The 18,327-nt window shown below is 40.7% G+C and overlaps 1 protein-coding gene across 1 annotated transcript; it reads right to left on the bottom strand.

Annotated features, from left to right (window-relative positions):
• Positions 1 to 93: 93 nt before the first annotated feature.
• LOC107228066 (solute carrier family 46 member 3) lies at positions 94 to 17,627 on the bottom strand. Its single transcript, XM_015669415.2, has 6 exons — positions 16,325 to 17,627; positions 5,953 to 6,054; positions 4,537 to 4,674; positions 4,380 to 4,463; positions 3,070 to 3,226; positions 94 to 1,934 (listed from the first exon to the last, which is right to left on the bottom strand). Exons 1-6 carry the CDS (start codon positions 17,301 to 17,303, stop codon positions 1,799 to 1,801), a joined length of 1,596 nt encoding a protein of 531 aa, XP_015524901.1. The 5' UTR covers positions 17,304 to 17,627; the 3' UTR covers positions 94 to 1,798.
• Between the last annotated feature and the right edge of the window lie 700 nt (positions 17,628 to 18,327).

Below are 18,327 nucleotides of genomic sequence, written 5' to 3'. Positions count from 1 at the left end.
TTCTACCAATGGAATAAGACCAAGCGACCGAGAAGTGTTTTACTGTTCATTCCGAATATACCTATAATGTGTTATAAACGAAGAATCAGAAAATATTTTTAGCTGTATATTTAGAATTTATTATACATATGATTCGTTAAATAGAAAATTATATATTACTATATATCACAAAAAAATACCTAAAGCTTAATAATGATAATGTTTAAACAATATAAATGTTAATACTTAGGGATAATATAGGCGGTGATCATTTTTAATCGTATATGCGTATTTTTAATGAAACTAACATACGATTAGAAGTGTCATGAATTTTTATCGCTTTGCAATCAACTGATTTAAAAAACCGCACTTGTATGCCATATTAATTACTCATAAAATTCAACTGTCGGGAGGTAAGAAGAATGAAAAGGTGTAGCCACCGCTACCTCGAAAATATAATAATATTTAATAAGACATAATTATTGTGTAACACGTGCGAAACTATTGTTTTTCCCGTTTCAATTCATGTATATTTAATCTAGTTAAGTACTTAATAATTGATGCAATTTACCCGCATGAATGATGTGACGGTATAAATTTCATTTTATAATTACGTTATTCCATCTTTATAATGACACGAATTACAGTTTCTTTTATTCATTACAAACACCCAACGATGTCGATTCTGTCATAGATTTATAGTTTCGATTTCATTGCTAACCGCATGGTAGGCATATGTGTCCAGTTAGAGAATCAATTTTGCAAACAATATACCTGTACGGCATAAATATATTGTCTAATTACGACGATGTCTCTGCGTGTATACCGTCAAATCAACATAACAAGTAATATATTCTCATTGTCAATTTCTGGTTTTATTTTCATCGTCGTACTAATTTTGTTTCAGTATATTCATTTAATTGCGGTATATCAAAAAGAAGTAGGACGTCAATGGAATATAAATAGATATATATATATATATATATATGTATATATGTATATAAGAATAAGAGTATGAAGATATATACCTAGATACTATTTTGAATGCATTATTATTTACTGTACAATCTACTCGTGGAAGGCACACCATTTTTTGTAAGCTAAATGTATGTATTACGTTACGTATATTAAAATAAAGTAATTTTGGCTCATTGTCAATCTAATATGTCTATAAAGTTGAACCGTGTATGAGAGCAAGAATAAAATCATTTGTCATTTTATCCACCCGTCTATCAACGGTTTTAGCAAACCTTGACTAATAACACTATACCTAATTACGTTACGCCTACCTAAATTTTTTTTACTTCAATCTCCTATATTCTTATATATTAAATTAATTAAAATATGCCCTGTAAACAGAGCGATGCTTGTAAGTTCAATTTTGTTGTACCCACCGTATATTCTAGAGCTGGAAATATTTACAAATATAACACGTATGCGGGTGAAGTTGGAGAATAATATTGAAACTATCGGTTTTCCGAATGTTTTTAGAAACACGACAAACAATATGGATTCATTCAAAATCATACGTCATCGCCGCATTGAAATATTGTAGCTCATACCGCGTTGCAACTCGATAATTCGTTAAATTTCCACCGGATATTTCAGATTAGAATGAAAAACGGGACTTGATTGCTGAGGTAAGTTAATACAGCGGGATCAAACCCGTCGAATTTACATTTAAACCTGGAGAAGTTTCAAGGTTTATCTATCGCTCAGGCTCCACTCCAAACCTGTGACAAGTAGTATGAGCGTCTCGAGTGCGAAAATTGGCGACTAAAATCCGTTTCGTCGACTAAGTGTTAATAATTTTCACACGTCACATTCGTTCCGTCTCAAAGGCCCCATTATCCAAGCCTCGAGGTGCCTCGGATCCTTCGGACGGTTTCTCCAAATCCTGTTTCTTCTCTTCTTCGACCCGCTTCCGATCCGCTCTGTGTTCGGTGTAAAGCCATCTATTCGGACAAGTTTTAAGGTTTCATAAGAATTGTAAGCGGCTTATTGAGAGATGCAGCGAATGTCGATGGTTGAAGAATCGGTGCGAAAAAGGGAATAGGAATAAACCTCTCGTCTCTGGCGCGAGCTGTTAGGTTTTAATATCGATTTAACCCTTTCAGTCACAGATGCGACTATAATGGCAACCTTTCTTTTTTATTTTTTGTCATTTTATTTATATTCCATGAAAAATCCTGAATATGTTTGCATTTTCAGGCACAAAAACACTCAAACCTTGGAATGATTAGGATTTTTTGTGAATCCGTAATTGTTGGTAATCGTTATAAATGAACATGTGTAGAAACAAGCGTATTTTCGTGAATGTCATTCGTTAGCGGAGATATTTTATAATAAACTTATACTAAAAACGCTTGGCATTCATTGTTTGACAAACAGAGATCACAGAACGGCCATTAGATTTACAAAATTCAATGGATAGGGGTAGCTTTCATGGGGTTAGCACCTGTTCTTGACCTAAAATTATATCGTCTCACAATAACTATTCATATAAATCTCATTCAAGACCACTGTCTCAAACAATATTGTCTAAAATAATTAAACTTATTTTCACCCTATTTCAGGGTTTGTTATTAGTTTTATTAAATTCTGACATCAGATTCGGACTCAGCGCTGAAATATATATAGGAATCGTATAATTGCACTTCCATGGAAAAAAAGTTGAATTGCGAGACTGAAAGGCTTCAATTGTGGAAGACGAAGACGGAATAAAAAAGAAAAAAACTATTTTCATCATCAAGCACCGACTCTTTCGATTTAGTAGACACATATTTTTATTTTTAACCACGAGACGCCACCTTTCATTACATCGGATCCGGATCGTCGATCGGTTTTGTTGCACGTGTATAAATGGTTTGTTACGTAAGGACAGCATGTATGTGCATACACAGTAGGTATCAAATTACTCGTTAATGACAGGGAATAACAAAATGTAATAAAAGACAGCAATTATACGGATCATGAACAGGCAGAACGAAGAAAATACGCGAGGTTGGTCATAATGGCGGAGATGAATTGCGCATGTAACGAAAAATTGAGGCGTAATCAGAGTACAGATAATTGTGGCGAAATACTTACAGAAATAGAATAACAGCCGGAATGGTGAGTCCCCCGCCAAGGAGGAAAAATGCCCCAGGAAGCGTGTTCATGGTAGCGGCATAGACGGAACTGTACATTGGGCCGTAAACCAACGGCATTAGCGCCTCGCAAACGCCGAATAAAGAGTTGACTTTGCCTGCGAAGAGTGCAAAGTAGTTGATTAATCAACACCTTTCATGCCTATCTCAGTAATAATATTTTATTACAGTTGAAGAAATTTTCAAGACCCGTTCGCTGTGTTTTTTCAAATCATGCGGACCGTGAAAAGTCCTGCAAAATCGAAAAAACGTCTTGCGGAAAACTGAAAGCTATCGTGACTGTAAAATACGAAGTAGAGGAACGGATGGAGGAGACGAAAGCGAAGTTACTCATCCTTTTTCCACCATTTGGTAAGCTTCTATTTTGTCGGTTATTTAAAACACTTTGAAAATTCGGCAAACTTATCTTAAAGAATGGGAAAAATACTGGCTATATGTACACTTTCCAGGGGGAATTTTGAAAAGATTTTTTTCGAACCGAAAAACATTTGAAATATGATGTTAATAATTGATGAAAAGTTGAAGAAAAAAAAACATTTTTCAAAGCCTTGGTAAAATAAAAAATATTCTAGAAACCTGTACAAGAAGATAGTTTACAATCACGTGCTAAAAATATTTCGATTAAAATGGTGCATTTCTAGTATTTTTTTTTTTTTTTCACGATTATCGACGGTACAATTACTCAAAAACTTTCGCCGTTTTCGACGTCCTACTTCACCCCCCCAAAAAAAAAAAAAAAATGAATTCCAGATAAACGAGTCGCCACGGGATGCCCCATATATGCGCAATGGACGTTGAATCGGACCGTTGATCGGCGATACCGATGTCCTTGACCCCAACTGGTTTCCAACTGTTCAAACCCGCAGGATCGACGTCCTTCGTCGAGACGAAGCCTGCTGCAGTTATCCGTTAACTGCGTCCGCGTAAAGTAGGTACTACAGGCTGTTGCGTAATGGAAATGAATGCGTTCCCAGGATAATAAAGGTTCGCGAATAGGCAGGTGTACGAGTATAACATGTAACCGGCGCGCTATTTTATCGAATGATGTTGCCGGTTCGCGAAGTGCCTCGCTGATTGGCACCGTGATAGGAGCCGTGAGGACAAAGCCGGCAACCCGTCCATACCACCCGGCTCATTGTGGATATAATTATATAATCCATGCTCCGTGATTTCCAGGAATCGCATACCCATTACACACGGCACAGCTTTGTCGATCGCACAGATCGTGATCGTTGGAACGATTCTACTCACCCAGCTCGTCGGTTGGCACAAGCTTCGAGGCTATGGATCTCATGGCGATGAACGACGTGCCGTTCACGATCTCGACCAGAGGAGCTGAAAGTAGGCACGTTATTAGGGTGTCAAGATCCCCGTCAAGTTGCACTTTCTAAGTCGATAATCGACAAACCTAAGTATATCATCCAGTCGGTGCTCGCAAACGCGTAGACGAAACTGGCGAGGATTTTACTCATGCAGCTCATCACGCCCACCAGTGCATCGTCGATCTTCAATAGGTGGCTGAACACCCCGATCGAAACCATCGTTCCTGGACAATAAGCATTTCACCATAAGTACGATTGCTCAATCATCGACGGTTGATTCGTTAGATAACGCGAGCAAAGTCCGAGACTTTGCACGGTTCACTGATCGGTGAACTTAACTCCAAGCTAAGACCACGCGTGAGCTCATCGGCACCGTTACCGTAATTCCAACCCTGCCGTTTCGGAATTGTACCTTCTAATAACAGTTTAACGAATTACGATTCATTTGGCAAATTGCGACGGAGTCACAGGGCACGCGTTCCTCATCATCGGTACCGTAATTACACGTTGCAACACCGGCGTATACGCATACCCATGATAAATATATACGGCTCGAAACAGTTTGTCATTCCAATGACACGTGAGATTGGATCTGAATTAATCTACGATCTCCGGAAGGTTTATTCACATAGGCATTCAAGTTTATCCGTTTACTGTTAACGTTGCATAATGCGTTGTATATATTATGGAATTGAATATACGTATAGGTGTACACCTTCCTTTCATCGGAGAGTCATTCGCGGGATACAAGCACATCTACTGTATTATGCACCTGCTACATACGTGTTCGACAACAACGGTCGACGCGTTTAACGCTTTCGACACCGCGATTCTTGCCGTAGATGTAATTGCTTTTCCGACACGAGATAATTAGATGCTGATTATCGATAGATCGAGGAAACCCAAGACTGCGGTAAGTCAATTGATTGATTATAACCGAGCATCGCGGGGTGCGTTTAACAGTTGTACAGGAAGATACGTTACCGGATATGAATACTGGAACCTTGGATTTGTCCGTAAAAGTCGAAGAAAAAGGACTGCGGCGTGTATTCTTTGAATTAAAATCAACCGCGGAAACAGCGGTACATTGTTTATGACTCGAACCATCAATGTTACGACAAATTCGAATAACTCGCGTTGCTCGCGTAATGTTTTTAATCTAAAAGAAAGCTGGTCAAGTACCGTGACGAGGTTCCGTTTTGCAATTTTTTTTTTGTTTTGGCCAACAACCGAAGAGACACTACGTGGTGGAAAAAAAAATATAACATAATTATGTCAGGTTTACAAAAAATGATTATCGGTTTTTGTATTGTTTCTTTTTTTTTTGTTAAATCATAATCGAAGGCAGCTGTAATAGGAATAATAGGAATAATCGCGATGCGAACAATGACAATTATCGCTAATTGTATTTGGCTGAGCCAGGTGGTTTTGGTCCATTAGAGTCCGTGACTTTAGAAATTCAACCTAAATAAGATAATATTTTATTGTTAAATTATACGAACCAGCTAGATTTGTCAGCATGCTGTAGGTGGAAAACATGCTGAACTGGACTTCGTTCCAGTTGAATCGGTACCTGGTGAACAAGTACATCACCGCCATCTCACCTGGAACATAACATAAACCGAATGAATTAATGAACGAATGAATGAACGAACGACGAATTGAATGCGATCCGTGCAGTGACGTCGGGAAAAAGGGGAGAAAGAATAAAAAAATAAAATAAGATGCCGAGAGGCACGCATGCCATCATCGGTGATTGCGTCTTCCTAATTCATTCCCAAACAATTCACGTTCATGCCGTATCGCCGCGCACGTCATCGACGCCCACCGGCGGCTTTGAATTCTAAAAAATCTACAAGTACAAGTTTTGTTGACACCGTAAAATGAGCTGCAAAAATTCGCGACACGTCTTGTATCACAGCCGGACGGAGGAACCAAGGTGATGATGATAAAAAAAAACAATAAGTAAAAAATGGGCGCGAATGTTTTTAGCACCGCAACACACGATACCGGACTTAGAAACGTGATATAATATCCCTCGATCCCGGATCGATTCCCCGACGAAGCTTTCTCGTGAATTGCGAAAGTCACTGACTATATGTTATTATATAGCTTAAGAGCTGAAAGGAAGGGGTATACAATGTTTTCTATTTCACTCAACGATGGTTCGGAAATTGCCCTAAGAAGACATTAATGAGGTATTCGAACGCACGACACGTTTTTTTGACACTAGATATTAGAAATTTACGGTCTGCTCGAGCGTGAAATGATTTCATGTAAATAACAGATTTTTTTTTAAACTCAGAAATAAGCGAAAAAAGTGGTGCGATCGGTACATCGGCTGCTGACTGGAAGAAATTTATACGTAAACATGTACGGGGGATTTTATCGAGTTTTGTTATATATACGCTGTAATTACACGTCCTCGAAAATTATATACCTATGCAATCACATCGCATTACGTTCGGTAGACTAGCTTGTTCGCGGTATGTCATCCTTCACAGATAATGACAATGAAATTCAAGCGTCTTTCGGTGTCAAGGTGGATTAAAACTAACCAAGAACGATTCGGTAGAAAAAATATACGTGCGAGACATGACAATAAAAAAATAAGAAACAAAAATAAAAATAAATAAATAAAAAATATACCGGACAAGTGTTATAATATATATTCAAGGGTTATAATTAGCCGGATCTTTTTTTCAACTGATATATTACCAGCTGATCTCGATGATAAAAAAATATGTATGCAATATGTCTGTATCGTATATTACTTACATCGTGAATATTTTTTCATGCTGAAGAATCGGTTATGACAGGTAAGAAAAGAACGTTCATCGATTGTTGAAAATTTCAATCCTACATACCGGACTTTGCGGAGTATAACAATTGGGTGTTTATTTTGGCGCGTAAGAAAAAAAGGATGTAGGTAAAAAATGTTATTCGAGGTCAACGAAACCTGATCCCTTTTTAGCCTGAGACCAGTCCGGAGCGAATCGAACAGAATTTAATACGGTTTCGGGTTATTACGGTTGTCATTTTGGGCGGGGAAAATTGTTAACAAAATTAAACGCGGCGAATGGATTGTTGAAATATTACGTATGCACTGCACGCTGAAAACTATACCGTTTATAATGCAAAACTGTATTATAACAACGAGAACGAACTGCGTTACCTTGTCCCAAATTCGCGCAAAACCTCTGGCAAATACGTACAAGTGTAATTAGGTAATATTCTCCAGCTTAAAATCAGTAGGAAATCGCCTGTGATAACTTGATTGTTTAAACAACCATGGTAATTTCTTGTACGTGAAAACAAATGGCACGATTTTACGATCTTAACTCGGGCTGCAAGGCACAACGATTATATTCAACTATGCAGTTAATACGAGGCATAAAATGATTTGTATTTTTTCGCGAGGGAAAAAGGATAAAATGTGAATAAAAAATTGTCAGTATAATTCTCTCTCCGAGTTTTTCTCACGCTTGATCGACGCTTTGAAAAAGCTGCGAGAAGAATTCGCCGTTAATTATTCGCGATTGTAACTGACGTGTCCGACGTGCCGATATTCGACATCACGGACATGCATGAGAATATTTCGCAAATCCACATGCCCGATTCTTCTTTCCCCGGTAAAATAATCGAGAAGCGTGTCCAATCAACGTGTGATAAAGGCAATGAAATAAATTCCTCGAAGAAACAGGCGTTATAAGTGGAAGCATGCGTATTAGAGAAATTTTTACCTTAGCGTGGTTTATTTTTCTTTTTTTTCATTAAGGTGCTACTCGAGAAATTTGGGATATCAGTATTAGTATAGCATTATTGTTATGCCTAAACTTTACGGACGTGCACATTATTGATTATTTAATTTTTTTCGTATCGTGGTCCAATCAATCGTTCACCTATCAACAGCAAACTACGCCTAATAATTCCGCAGTTGGCTCTTCTCGTCTTTTATCCGAGAGATTAATCGTCTCGAAGAAATTTGAACAACAGTTTTCGTTACCGAATAGGAGTGTCGCATCACCTTGATGTCCCTGTTTCGTTTTCAGTACTGATTTTTATGAACAATGATTAATTAAACGGACCACGATACGAAAATAATAAACTAACAATAGATCCTTAGGGTGTAGAGATAAAAATAAAAAATATTACAACAATTTTTAGTGACCTATAAATATTTTCCTACGATAATTTCTCTTTCAGTATTCGATAGAAAAAAGCTGAGAAACGAAAGACCCTACACGTACCTGCTACGTCTCTTGCAGAAGAAAGATGCACGCGTTCATACAGCTGAACAATCCGTAACTATATGATTATTCAACCGCTTAACGCCGGTTACCACAAAGAGCGGACAAAATTCAATTTTTTTTTTTTATGTATCAATTCAGCCCTGTTTCGTTCGAGTCATTATATCCCCATGAATATATCTGTGCGGATTATACTAATCGTAAGGCTGCGGAATGACCCAGAATTTTTTTTCACGTATAATAATTATACAACGTTTCTACCTCTCTCGTCGCCTAATGAGCGTGCAGTTTTCAATTTATCCCCGTAGATAGTGAAAACTCTGCGAAGTAGACGACGTGAGAAAATCGTAATCGAAATCTATCGAAAACCGCGTCCTCCAATATTATTACCGGCGGTTCGATAATAGGCGACGGTTCCGCGCCTTAATTCGCACTCTGCGGACACGATTCAGCACGCATCAAAAGTTCGGATGGAGAAAAAACGAGTGCCGTTATATTACTGCAGGCAGAAATTATTATTACTCGTGGCGTATACATGCTTGGCATAAATTTTTCCGCCTCGGTCGAACGTAAATAAAAATTTGTTAAATAGTCTTACGATTCACGAAACATTGTATGCAGACTGTAAGATATTACGATCGAAAAGCTAGTTGACAGTTGTTAGTTGGTTTTTTTTTCTTTTTTTCCCAATAATATTGATTATAATTTTACATTCGTGTGATGACAGATTTATTTATTCCCCTATAAAACGAGCGTTTTTACGGACGATTCGAAACTGTTCTTTCGGATAAAATTGTCCTTTGCCATTATAATTTTCGATCCTTGTACGTTGCTAGGCAAAATTTGTCATACCGATTTAAGAAAAAATTCCTTACTTCCACAGCGTCGAAATCTGACGTCGGCGTCTCGGCTGCAGCCTTCGAGGAATTAACTTGATTATTATAGCGACTGAATAATCCATGTAAGTGCAAAAAAAAAAAAAACTACAGGTGTGCAGATGCAGAAGCGGATGGCTAATGTGTCCTGGCTTTGCCTCCGTGCAGCCTTCGGACATCTGGTGTGAATGTGGGATTGAGGACAGCGTTTAACGACGAAATAAGAATCGGAAAGAAATGATAATGGAGCATCGTTATACGCCGTTTTGCACCAACAGAGACGGGAGGACGGACAGGTGGATGCACGCGCGTCTTGTTGGGTAGATTATATATTTATATTACGTACGCGACACAGGGGCGTGTAGAAGTAAAGTTACACAACAAGCCCGCTTATTAAAGCCTTCATCAAATCGTTTCCGCTCAGCCACGGTCTTTATCAAATTATACTTTGTTCTCCTTACCGCGCGACCTTTCGAGTCTTTCGACGCTCGAAGACGCGACTCGTCGGTCCGACCTCTCGTTAACAATAAGACCTTACCGTTTGCCCTGAAAAATATAGCGGAATCGCTGATTATTAGTCAACATTTGCATGCGGCGAGCATTCGAGGCGAGTGGGTTTAATGCGGGTATTCGTCGCTGTACGTAGGTACACGCTTTAGCGAATTCCGACAACGACGATGTTCGATTATAGGTCGCAAGTTTATCCAGGATCGTGTGACATCGCAGAATCTGTAAGTAGCATCGCAAACTGATAAGTAGACCAGCGAGGAGAGTTCTGGATACAGATTCCTGCACCGACGTTTTACCGACGCTTCTGGAACGTTCTAGAAACGAACCAGAGTCGGGACATCCACCCGCCATCGAGCGTTGTAGAAAGGTCGGTAAGGTGTCGGTGCAGGAATCTGTATCCAGAACTCTCCTTGCTGCTGGTCTACTTTGGTATCGAATCAAAGAAATTGCTCGTTGATCTCACTCAGCGCGATTCGTGGTTTCGTTAATCACATGCATATGGCAGAATTATGCAACGCGTTCTTTTTCATTTCTCATTGTATAAACAGGACCGTTAATTCGTTACCAGTTTGTAGACCACACGCTTCGTTAAAACGTCTCTGGGTCAAGCCGAGGAGAATTCAACTCGTTTAACTGTAATGGGGAAGAGAAAAAAACAAAAATACAATTTAACAAAACCGGTTGTAGTCTGTCTCTAGTCGAGTTTAGCATTTCGGAATTTACGACCAGCCGGCGCGCTGTATTTTGATCTCCAGACGTGAGAAACCGTGACGACAGGTGCGGGAATGTAGGTGAATACGATGCAAGAGTTTGACGTACGCCCAAATATTTGTCAAACGCCACTCGTAGTTCTCTCCTATTCGCATTCCGATTTGAGAAAGTTTTAGCCGAGAGCCATACATGTGTAATAATACGTACAAATCGTACGTGCGTACAGCAGGAAGATTGCGGTATTATCAGAAGGAGCGCGGCGGCTGTAAGTTTCGTGATTTCATTCCTCACGTCCTAATTTCAAATCGAATCTCAAAGAGATAAACATCATCATTGTCAGCGTGTACAGTTAGCCGATACTTTGGGCGGTATAATTTATCATGCAAATCTCTCTCCGCGTGATTTTCATCGGCAACAAAACCGGCGTACGGCGGTTGACGGCGATCACGATCATTGGACGAAAAATAAAGCACGCATTAATTAACAATACGCGGGACTCGAGAGATCGCGATCAAGATATCGCGCACGACGTCTCGTGATCGTGTGGAAGCAAGCGTGATGCCGTGATCAGCGCGAAACCGGTAAGGCAAATCAACGCCTCCGGCCGGTCGTCGCACGTTCTTAGCGCCAAGGGGCATCTAGCCTTTCGAGATACCCAACTAAATAACTAAAACGCGGCCCTGACCCGAACCTGTGGAACGGCATGTGGGAATGGATTTATCTACGCCGATAACGGCGGCGAACGGGAGCAACGAATCGAGCGGAGAAAGCACCGTGACGACATTTCGGAGTGTGATATTATCGCTTTCTGACCAAATCGGTTTTTCTTTTTTACTCACGTCAACGACGCGATGCGGTGTCAATTTTGGGCGACTGAAGCAATATGTGAAAGATAAATCAATATTTTTACCGAAACTATAAATTGTAAAACAAAAAACTAAAAAAATTAAAAAAAAAAGACCGTTTTAACCAGAGGCGCTTCAAGTTAACGTAAATAAAAAAATCTAAAATTTATTTACAAATTGAACCGTACCACCTCTGGAGGGTCGAAGGACGTTCCAAACATATGTCCCGATACACTGAGACCGTTAACTTGGCAAATTTTTTGCGTCAAAGTTGGGTCCGACAACGCAATGAAATATAACCTACCTTACCATTTTCAAACCCTACCCGGTACAGGGTTTGAAGTAGGCGTTAAATTTCGACTCGGGGTGATGATGCGTGCACGGTATTTAGGTGTAACGGGATGACCTCGCGGGTTGATTAGACAAGGTTTCGCATCCCGCGTGGGCTTGAGCTTGCACACTCCTCGACGTTTCTTAACCGGCTGATTTTCCGCAAAAGTGTCCACTTTAAAGCTGTTAGTCGGCGTTTCCGTTGCGTGTAAAACCGCCATACGCGAATGCTAAACTTGTACTCTTCGTACGTTGAATTTACATTGAAACAACTAACGTGGCCGTAACTTTACGCGGAGCGTAAAAATAATAAGACAAGAAGAATCGTAAAAACATCTCATTCACCCGATTCTTAACTTGCGGTAAAATATATACAAATTTCACGGCATTTTACACGCTCTTAAATAATGCAAATTGCTGATCGCCTGCGGCTCATTTATACGTACTCACACGTTTGAAATGATAATCAGCGAGTGCACTGAGAGAAAAAACGTCGTTAAATCAAACAAGTAATTTATTCGACTTCCGATTCGATTTAATCAAATAATTTACCGATCTATGCAGCTACGTATCAGTTGGATCAAAGGTATCTAGGCGTTAATTAAAAGTTTAACCATTTTTCAGCGATTTTTATTTCGAAGAAATGAATATTATTTTCGTGATATTGAGCTATTATTTTTCAAACGAATGAAGCAACCCAATTTCGCGTTTGTAAAAAAATTTTATCTTTCACCGCAGATTATGTTAATTCGAAAGTACCGCAGGAATACTTACGTAATGGTCAAATTGTATGTTTCGTTCAATGTTCACCGGATGAAATTAATGGTTATTTGACACGAAGTTGTTCTTACTGAAAATATAGATAAAGTGTTGCTATAAACACATTAATATACTTTCAGGAATATAAAAATAAGAAAAAATAGCGTATTTAATTCAATGAAGATTTAAAAAATTTAGCAACATTTTTTGACAGGCTCTTTATCAAAGTTCTTCTCTTGATATTATTGATATTTTCTTTTTATCAGACATCGATTTAGAGAGAGCTCGAAAAAAAATTATCAAAATTAATGACCATTTGTGCATCGTCGAAAAACGATATCAAAATTACGTACAGTGTAGAACCTAAATTATTGAAATGGTCTGAAGATGATGATACGTTACATGATTGTTAAATGTAAAAACCAGTTGTTGACGATTCCCCAAGTATCCGTAACGATTCATATAAAGAAATAGGTATTGTTTATAACCAGTGGATCCTCGTTATATCACTAAAAAGAAGCACATCAATTTTGAACTTTAACTCGACTAGGCATATAGTAAATTCATTGAGGCTAAAATGGATTTTCAGAAGTAAAAACTCCAGTAAAAAAACAATGTACTTGTAGACAACAAGATTTTTAATTGCGGCTGCATTTGAATTACCAAGACCATACTTATACAATACACGCCTTATTTGTACCAATAGTTCGATCCCGTCATCTCGAGGATCATTAGTTATCGTAACGATCGCACGGTCAAAATGTTACAAGATGTGATAAATTGTGCAGTCACGAGGAAAAAGAATTTTGTTCAATTCATGCAGCTAATTGTTTTTTCCGACATTTATCCACGATCGTAAAGATTGACCGAAGAGTGACGTTGCGAATTTTTCTACGATATTTCTGTACTTTTCGAAAAGATTTCAACGTCGCATGTTGCAACGTGTAATCGCACACATCCACGTTACAATGCCGAGAATATCCACGACGATTACTATTATATAGACACGAACGTAACAGGGTAGCAAAATTTGTTCGATACGACGCGATGTTCGTTACATAAACGTCACGTTTCACTTTCACCTACGATCTGTTACAAGGTGCTAGCACGAGGCAGACAATTAACATCGCGAAGGATGCAGGGTTCTAAACACTCTGCACGGGACAGAGATCCGGTCGATTGGCGTACACCTTTAATTAATTAATTAATTATTTAATAGGAAGAGGAACGGTTATTACGAGCAGACGGTACAGTTCTCCCCAAAATCCGATTGATAAATAAGGGAGGGGGGGTTGCGGCTTTGACGATTTAAAATCTAAACCCCATTGTCAGGAGTTTTGTTTTTTTTATTTTTGTAAGAAAATGAAAACACTTGTAGCAATTTGAGTTTGAGGGTTTTGATTGTTTATAGTTGCGACAATGTTTTAGAATTTTTTCATTGAAATTAATAACAAAATGGCGGCATTCCTGAAACTATAAATAACAAAGCCCTCAAACTCCAATTTCTCGATGTGTTTTGATTTTCTCTAAGAAAAAATAAAAAAAAATCCCCCCCTTAATACCGCAAAACCGCGTGATCGTTAGGTTACGTCGCCTGGTCGTCAGTGTAAATGTAAACATGCAAGTACTACCGCATGCCGGGGACCAGCGGTGCGGAAAATGAATTTAATTAATGCACTGGTATGGAATTATCCACGTGTATGTATATATATATATATCCCGTCACCCGCAAGAGCTGCAAGGCGATTGTTTATCCCCTTCGTAACCCGATCATCCTCAATCTACGCGCGGCGTTGAATATAATAATTGCATCTAAAACGATTGTGCACTTGTTGTGGGCATAATCAACTCGAAAGCCTCCGCAGAGCTCATCTCGGCCCGTCGCTCTCTGCACGTCGAAAAACATTATGCCTGATAAGCTGCATTGACTCGATCTGATGCACGAGCAACAACGAGAGCGCGCCATTTATGCAACCACGGTTTATTGATCAGGGTGTCGAATCCTCGCGGAATTTTTCACCGACCGTAAAACAGAACTCTACCTTGTTGTTTTATCCGTGTTTGAATTGCTCTCTTTTCTCATTTCTATAATACCGGAATTCCTGGTGGAATCCTAGATTCCTGGTGGAATTTTTCGCTGAGCTGAGTAAAACTGAACTCGACTTTGTTATTTCATCTGTGTTTGAGTTGTTCTCTATTTCTCATTTCTACGATACTACAAGGTTTTCTCGCGACTCACCGCGATCGAAAACGTAGGTCGTGTGTGACATTGAGCTCGATCCTTGCACCTCTGATCTTTTTTAATTCGATTTACCAACTTGCATTCGATAAAAATAATAAAACAACCGCAAAAGTTCAGAGCCAACCTAAACGCTCTATAAACGCTACGACTCCGCGTCTCCGTAAACCAATGAGTCTGAAAAGTGGAAATAATATGCAGAGAAAGTACAATAACCGACATGCAACCTACGGAGAGTAATAAAATAAAACAGAGAGAAGGAAGAGCGATATGTACTCAGGTGGTGCGACGACCAAGTATAATATAATATATATATATAATATATATATTGAAAACATACCGATCGCAACGGTAAAATAAATAAGTGGATAAATTAGCAATGATATCCGTGCAGCGGATGTGGATCACCGCTCTTGGCTACAATTACGCGTGGGAGGTGAAACGCGGTGTTGGTTATTTTTTATTTTTTATTTTCTTTCAATTTATTTACTTACTTTTATTTTTTATTTTTTATTTTCTTTTTATTATTTGCTCGTTTATTACGATTGGCTTACTTTGCAACTGTTCCGAGTTGGAACGGAAACGGAGGACGGGATACACGCCGATCAAGGCGTTACATGCGTATATTTCGGTTAATTTGGGTTATTGTTAATCGTCGATGCGGTGGGTGACGATTCGTTGACAAATGTCAAGCGCAGCCAGCTCACTAAGCACAACAATCGACGAAACCGTCATACCGGTTGCCTTGCGTAACCGAGTTGCAGAATCGCGATCAATGATATTACGATCGAAATTTTTTTTTGCGAACCTGATTAACTCTGTGCAGAATATCGCAATTCGCATAATGCAACTAGACACGGACGGCACACACACACACACTGAGACAAGCCTTTCTATTCGCCAATAGACGATGTATATATATTTGCTGGAACTAATCCTCGCATTGTTAGAGAGCGATTTTCGACCTTGGATCTAGTATCCGGCAATGATCTACGACTCGACTTGTACACTGACAATGCAAAGCTTTGGTAATGCATTTTTTTCAACCGTACAACGTATCTCACAATCAGTTGGAGATGATCTGTTACAACGAAAGACATTAATTACTTTTCTGCCAACGTATAAATATACATTTTTGCCTTTTTACGTACTCTTCGAAGAGTTGGTTTTTAGCCTGAAACGAAGCCTCGTGAACGCCGGAACTCGGTAGTAAAATTCTAAAAGGCGACTCATCCGGTTTGAATTTTTCAAACACTCTGACCGAAATATCTCGAAAGCTGTACAAGTTGGGAAGCTGTTTTTGGTTTCATTTTGTAGATGATCCGCGGCTCCTCGAATCCTTGAACAAAACTCACCGTGCATGGGTCCGATGACGACCATAACGATGACCATGAGGACGGCGACCCTCTGCTGCCTGTTGTTGGCACCCTTCTTAAACGCGACTTTGAACGTCTCGGATATGTGCCTGAGGGCGAAAAAGTCCGCGACGGATGCGAAGATCGTAGGCTTCGGCTGGGGCTTCTTCTCCTGGAGATTAGCCGAGGTTGACGGAGGCCTGGGGACCTCCTTGATGCAGACGACGCCGTAGACGAAGCTGAGGACGTAGCAGACGGTGGAAATGGCGAAGACCCCGTAGAAGCCGATCTTAACGTAAAGCACCCCGGACAAGGCCATGCCTATCGGGATCCCGAGGGAGACGAACACGTTCACAGCCCCGATCCTGAGGGTACGGGACTCGACCGTCGTCACGTCGCCGATGTAGCTGAATATACCCATGAACATGGCGAACCACCCGCCGGTCAAGGCCGGCCACAAAGCCTCGGAAGCTCCGGCGGCCTCCATGGGCAGCTCGTAGAACCAGTAGGTGCATATTATCAGGCTTATGCTGGTGAGGAACTCGCCGACGATCGGTACCAGCATGCAGGGTTTCCGGAGTCCGGTCCGGTCGCTCCATGCCCCGATGAAGAGGATCAGGACGGCGGGCAGGCCGCTCTGGAGCGCCGTTTTCCAGGACTGCATGCCGGCGACGAGCTTCTGCACGGCCAGTTCCTCCTCGTGGAAGGCGCTCGTGTTTCGGGCGGCGAGAGCCGTGCAGACGTCGTCGGGGTAGGCGAGGTTCACCCTGCAGGCCTTCTCCAGGTTCAGATTCTGCGTGGCGAGGGCCGCCAAGACGCTCGGCATTATGTAGCAGGCCACCATCGGCTCGACGGTGACGTTCCTCGCCATGTATCCGAACTTCTGCCCGAGGCTCATCGACTTCCAGGGCACGCCGACGGCCTCGGCGCCCTTCTCTGGCGGGGCCTCGTCCTTCTTCGCGACCTCCTTCATCGTCATCTTCGGGGTTCGTGTCGAGGGGCTCTTGGCGATAAGGTAAACTCGATCGCGTCGAACCAGATTCCCGGCAGCTGGTTCCTCGGCGTCGTTCGAGGCGTATCGGCTACCTGTGCACTACTGACGAACGCGACATGACCGGGACCACTGTGCCAGTACGAATGCCTCCTCCTCGTTCTCCGTCCGCACTTACACTTCCCGTATAGCCCCCCTGCCAACGATGCCGAGGTTAGAAGCTGCTTCGCTGGTTCCTCTGGCGGTTTCGCCGTCTTTCCGTTTCGCAACTGCGTTGCTCCGACGCTGCTGCATGGCTCGTTTCCCTCCCCCTCCTGCGGAATAGACGAGGCTGATGCACACCGCCTAGCCTGGAAGATTGACGTAAACATTCCTATGATCACCATTTTACGTCTGCGTGTCCCCCGATGCGGAGCACCGTTCGACGATTGCGATTGCGATATTGTTGAAAAAAAAAAAAAACAGGGTGAAATCACCCCCCGCCCCCCCGCTGCCCCGTTATCGAAAATGTAATTCGATAAAATATATAAGAAATCCCGAATCGTCAGACATACTTATAGATCAAAATTCATACAGTTCACGAGATGGTTGATTATACGAATCTCGATCTGGTTGGTATACCTGATGATTCCTGCTATCGTCGTTTGTTAAGTGATTTTTTGGATATTTTATCGAATTTACTAAATGAATCGTGCAATATATTGCACGCCGAATTTGACGCGTGAAAACTTTCAGTGGAGTCGTTTAGCTCCCGTTTCCGATCTAGTAGCAGTGGGTACAAGGATGAGCTTTCGTATGTCACAAAATGAATAAAATTGCCGCGTCAACAAAAGTATTATTGTACAAACAGTCTTGTTTCAGTCTTTAAACCCATAACACGCATATTTCAATAGAAGCATATTTCCTATCTTTAAATTTCGCTGCCCCGTTAATCCGCTTCATAAGCCGAGGAACCTGTTTAACTTATTCTGTAACGCCTACATCGTTACAACTGGTACAGAAAAAAATTTCA

This window comes from Neodiprion lecontei, chromosome 1 (genome assembly GCF_021901455.1).
Source record: "Neodiprion lecontei isolate iyNeoLeco1 chromosome 1, iyNeoLeco1.1, whole genome shotgun sequence".
NCBI classification, from domain to species: Eukaryota; Metazoa; Arthropoda; class Insecta; order Hymenoptera; family Diprionidae; genus Neodiprion; species Neodiprion lecontei.
This window is presented reverse-complemented; position numbering and strand designations above follow the sequence as displayed.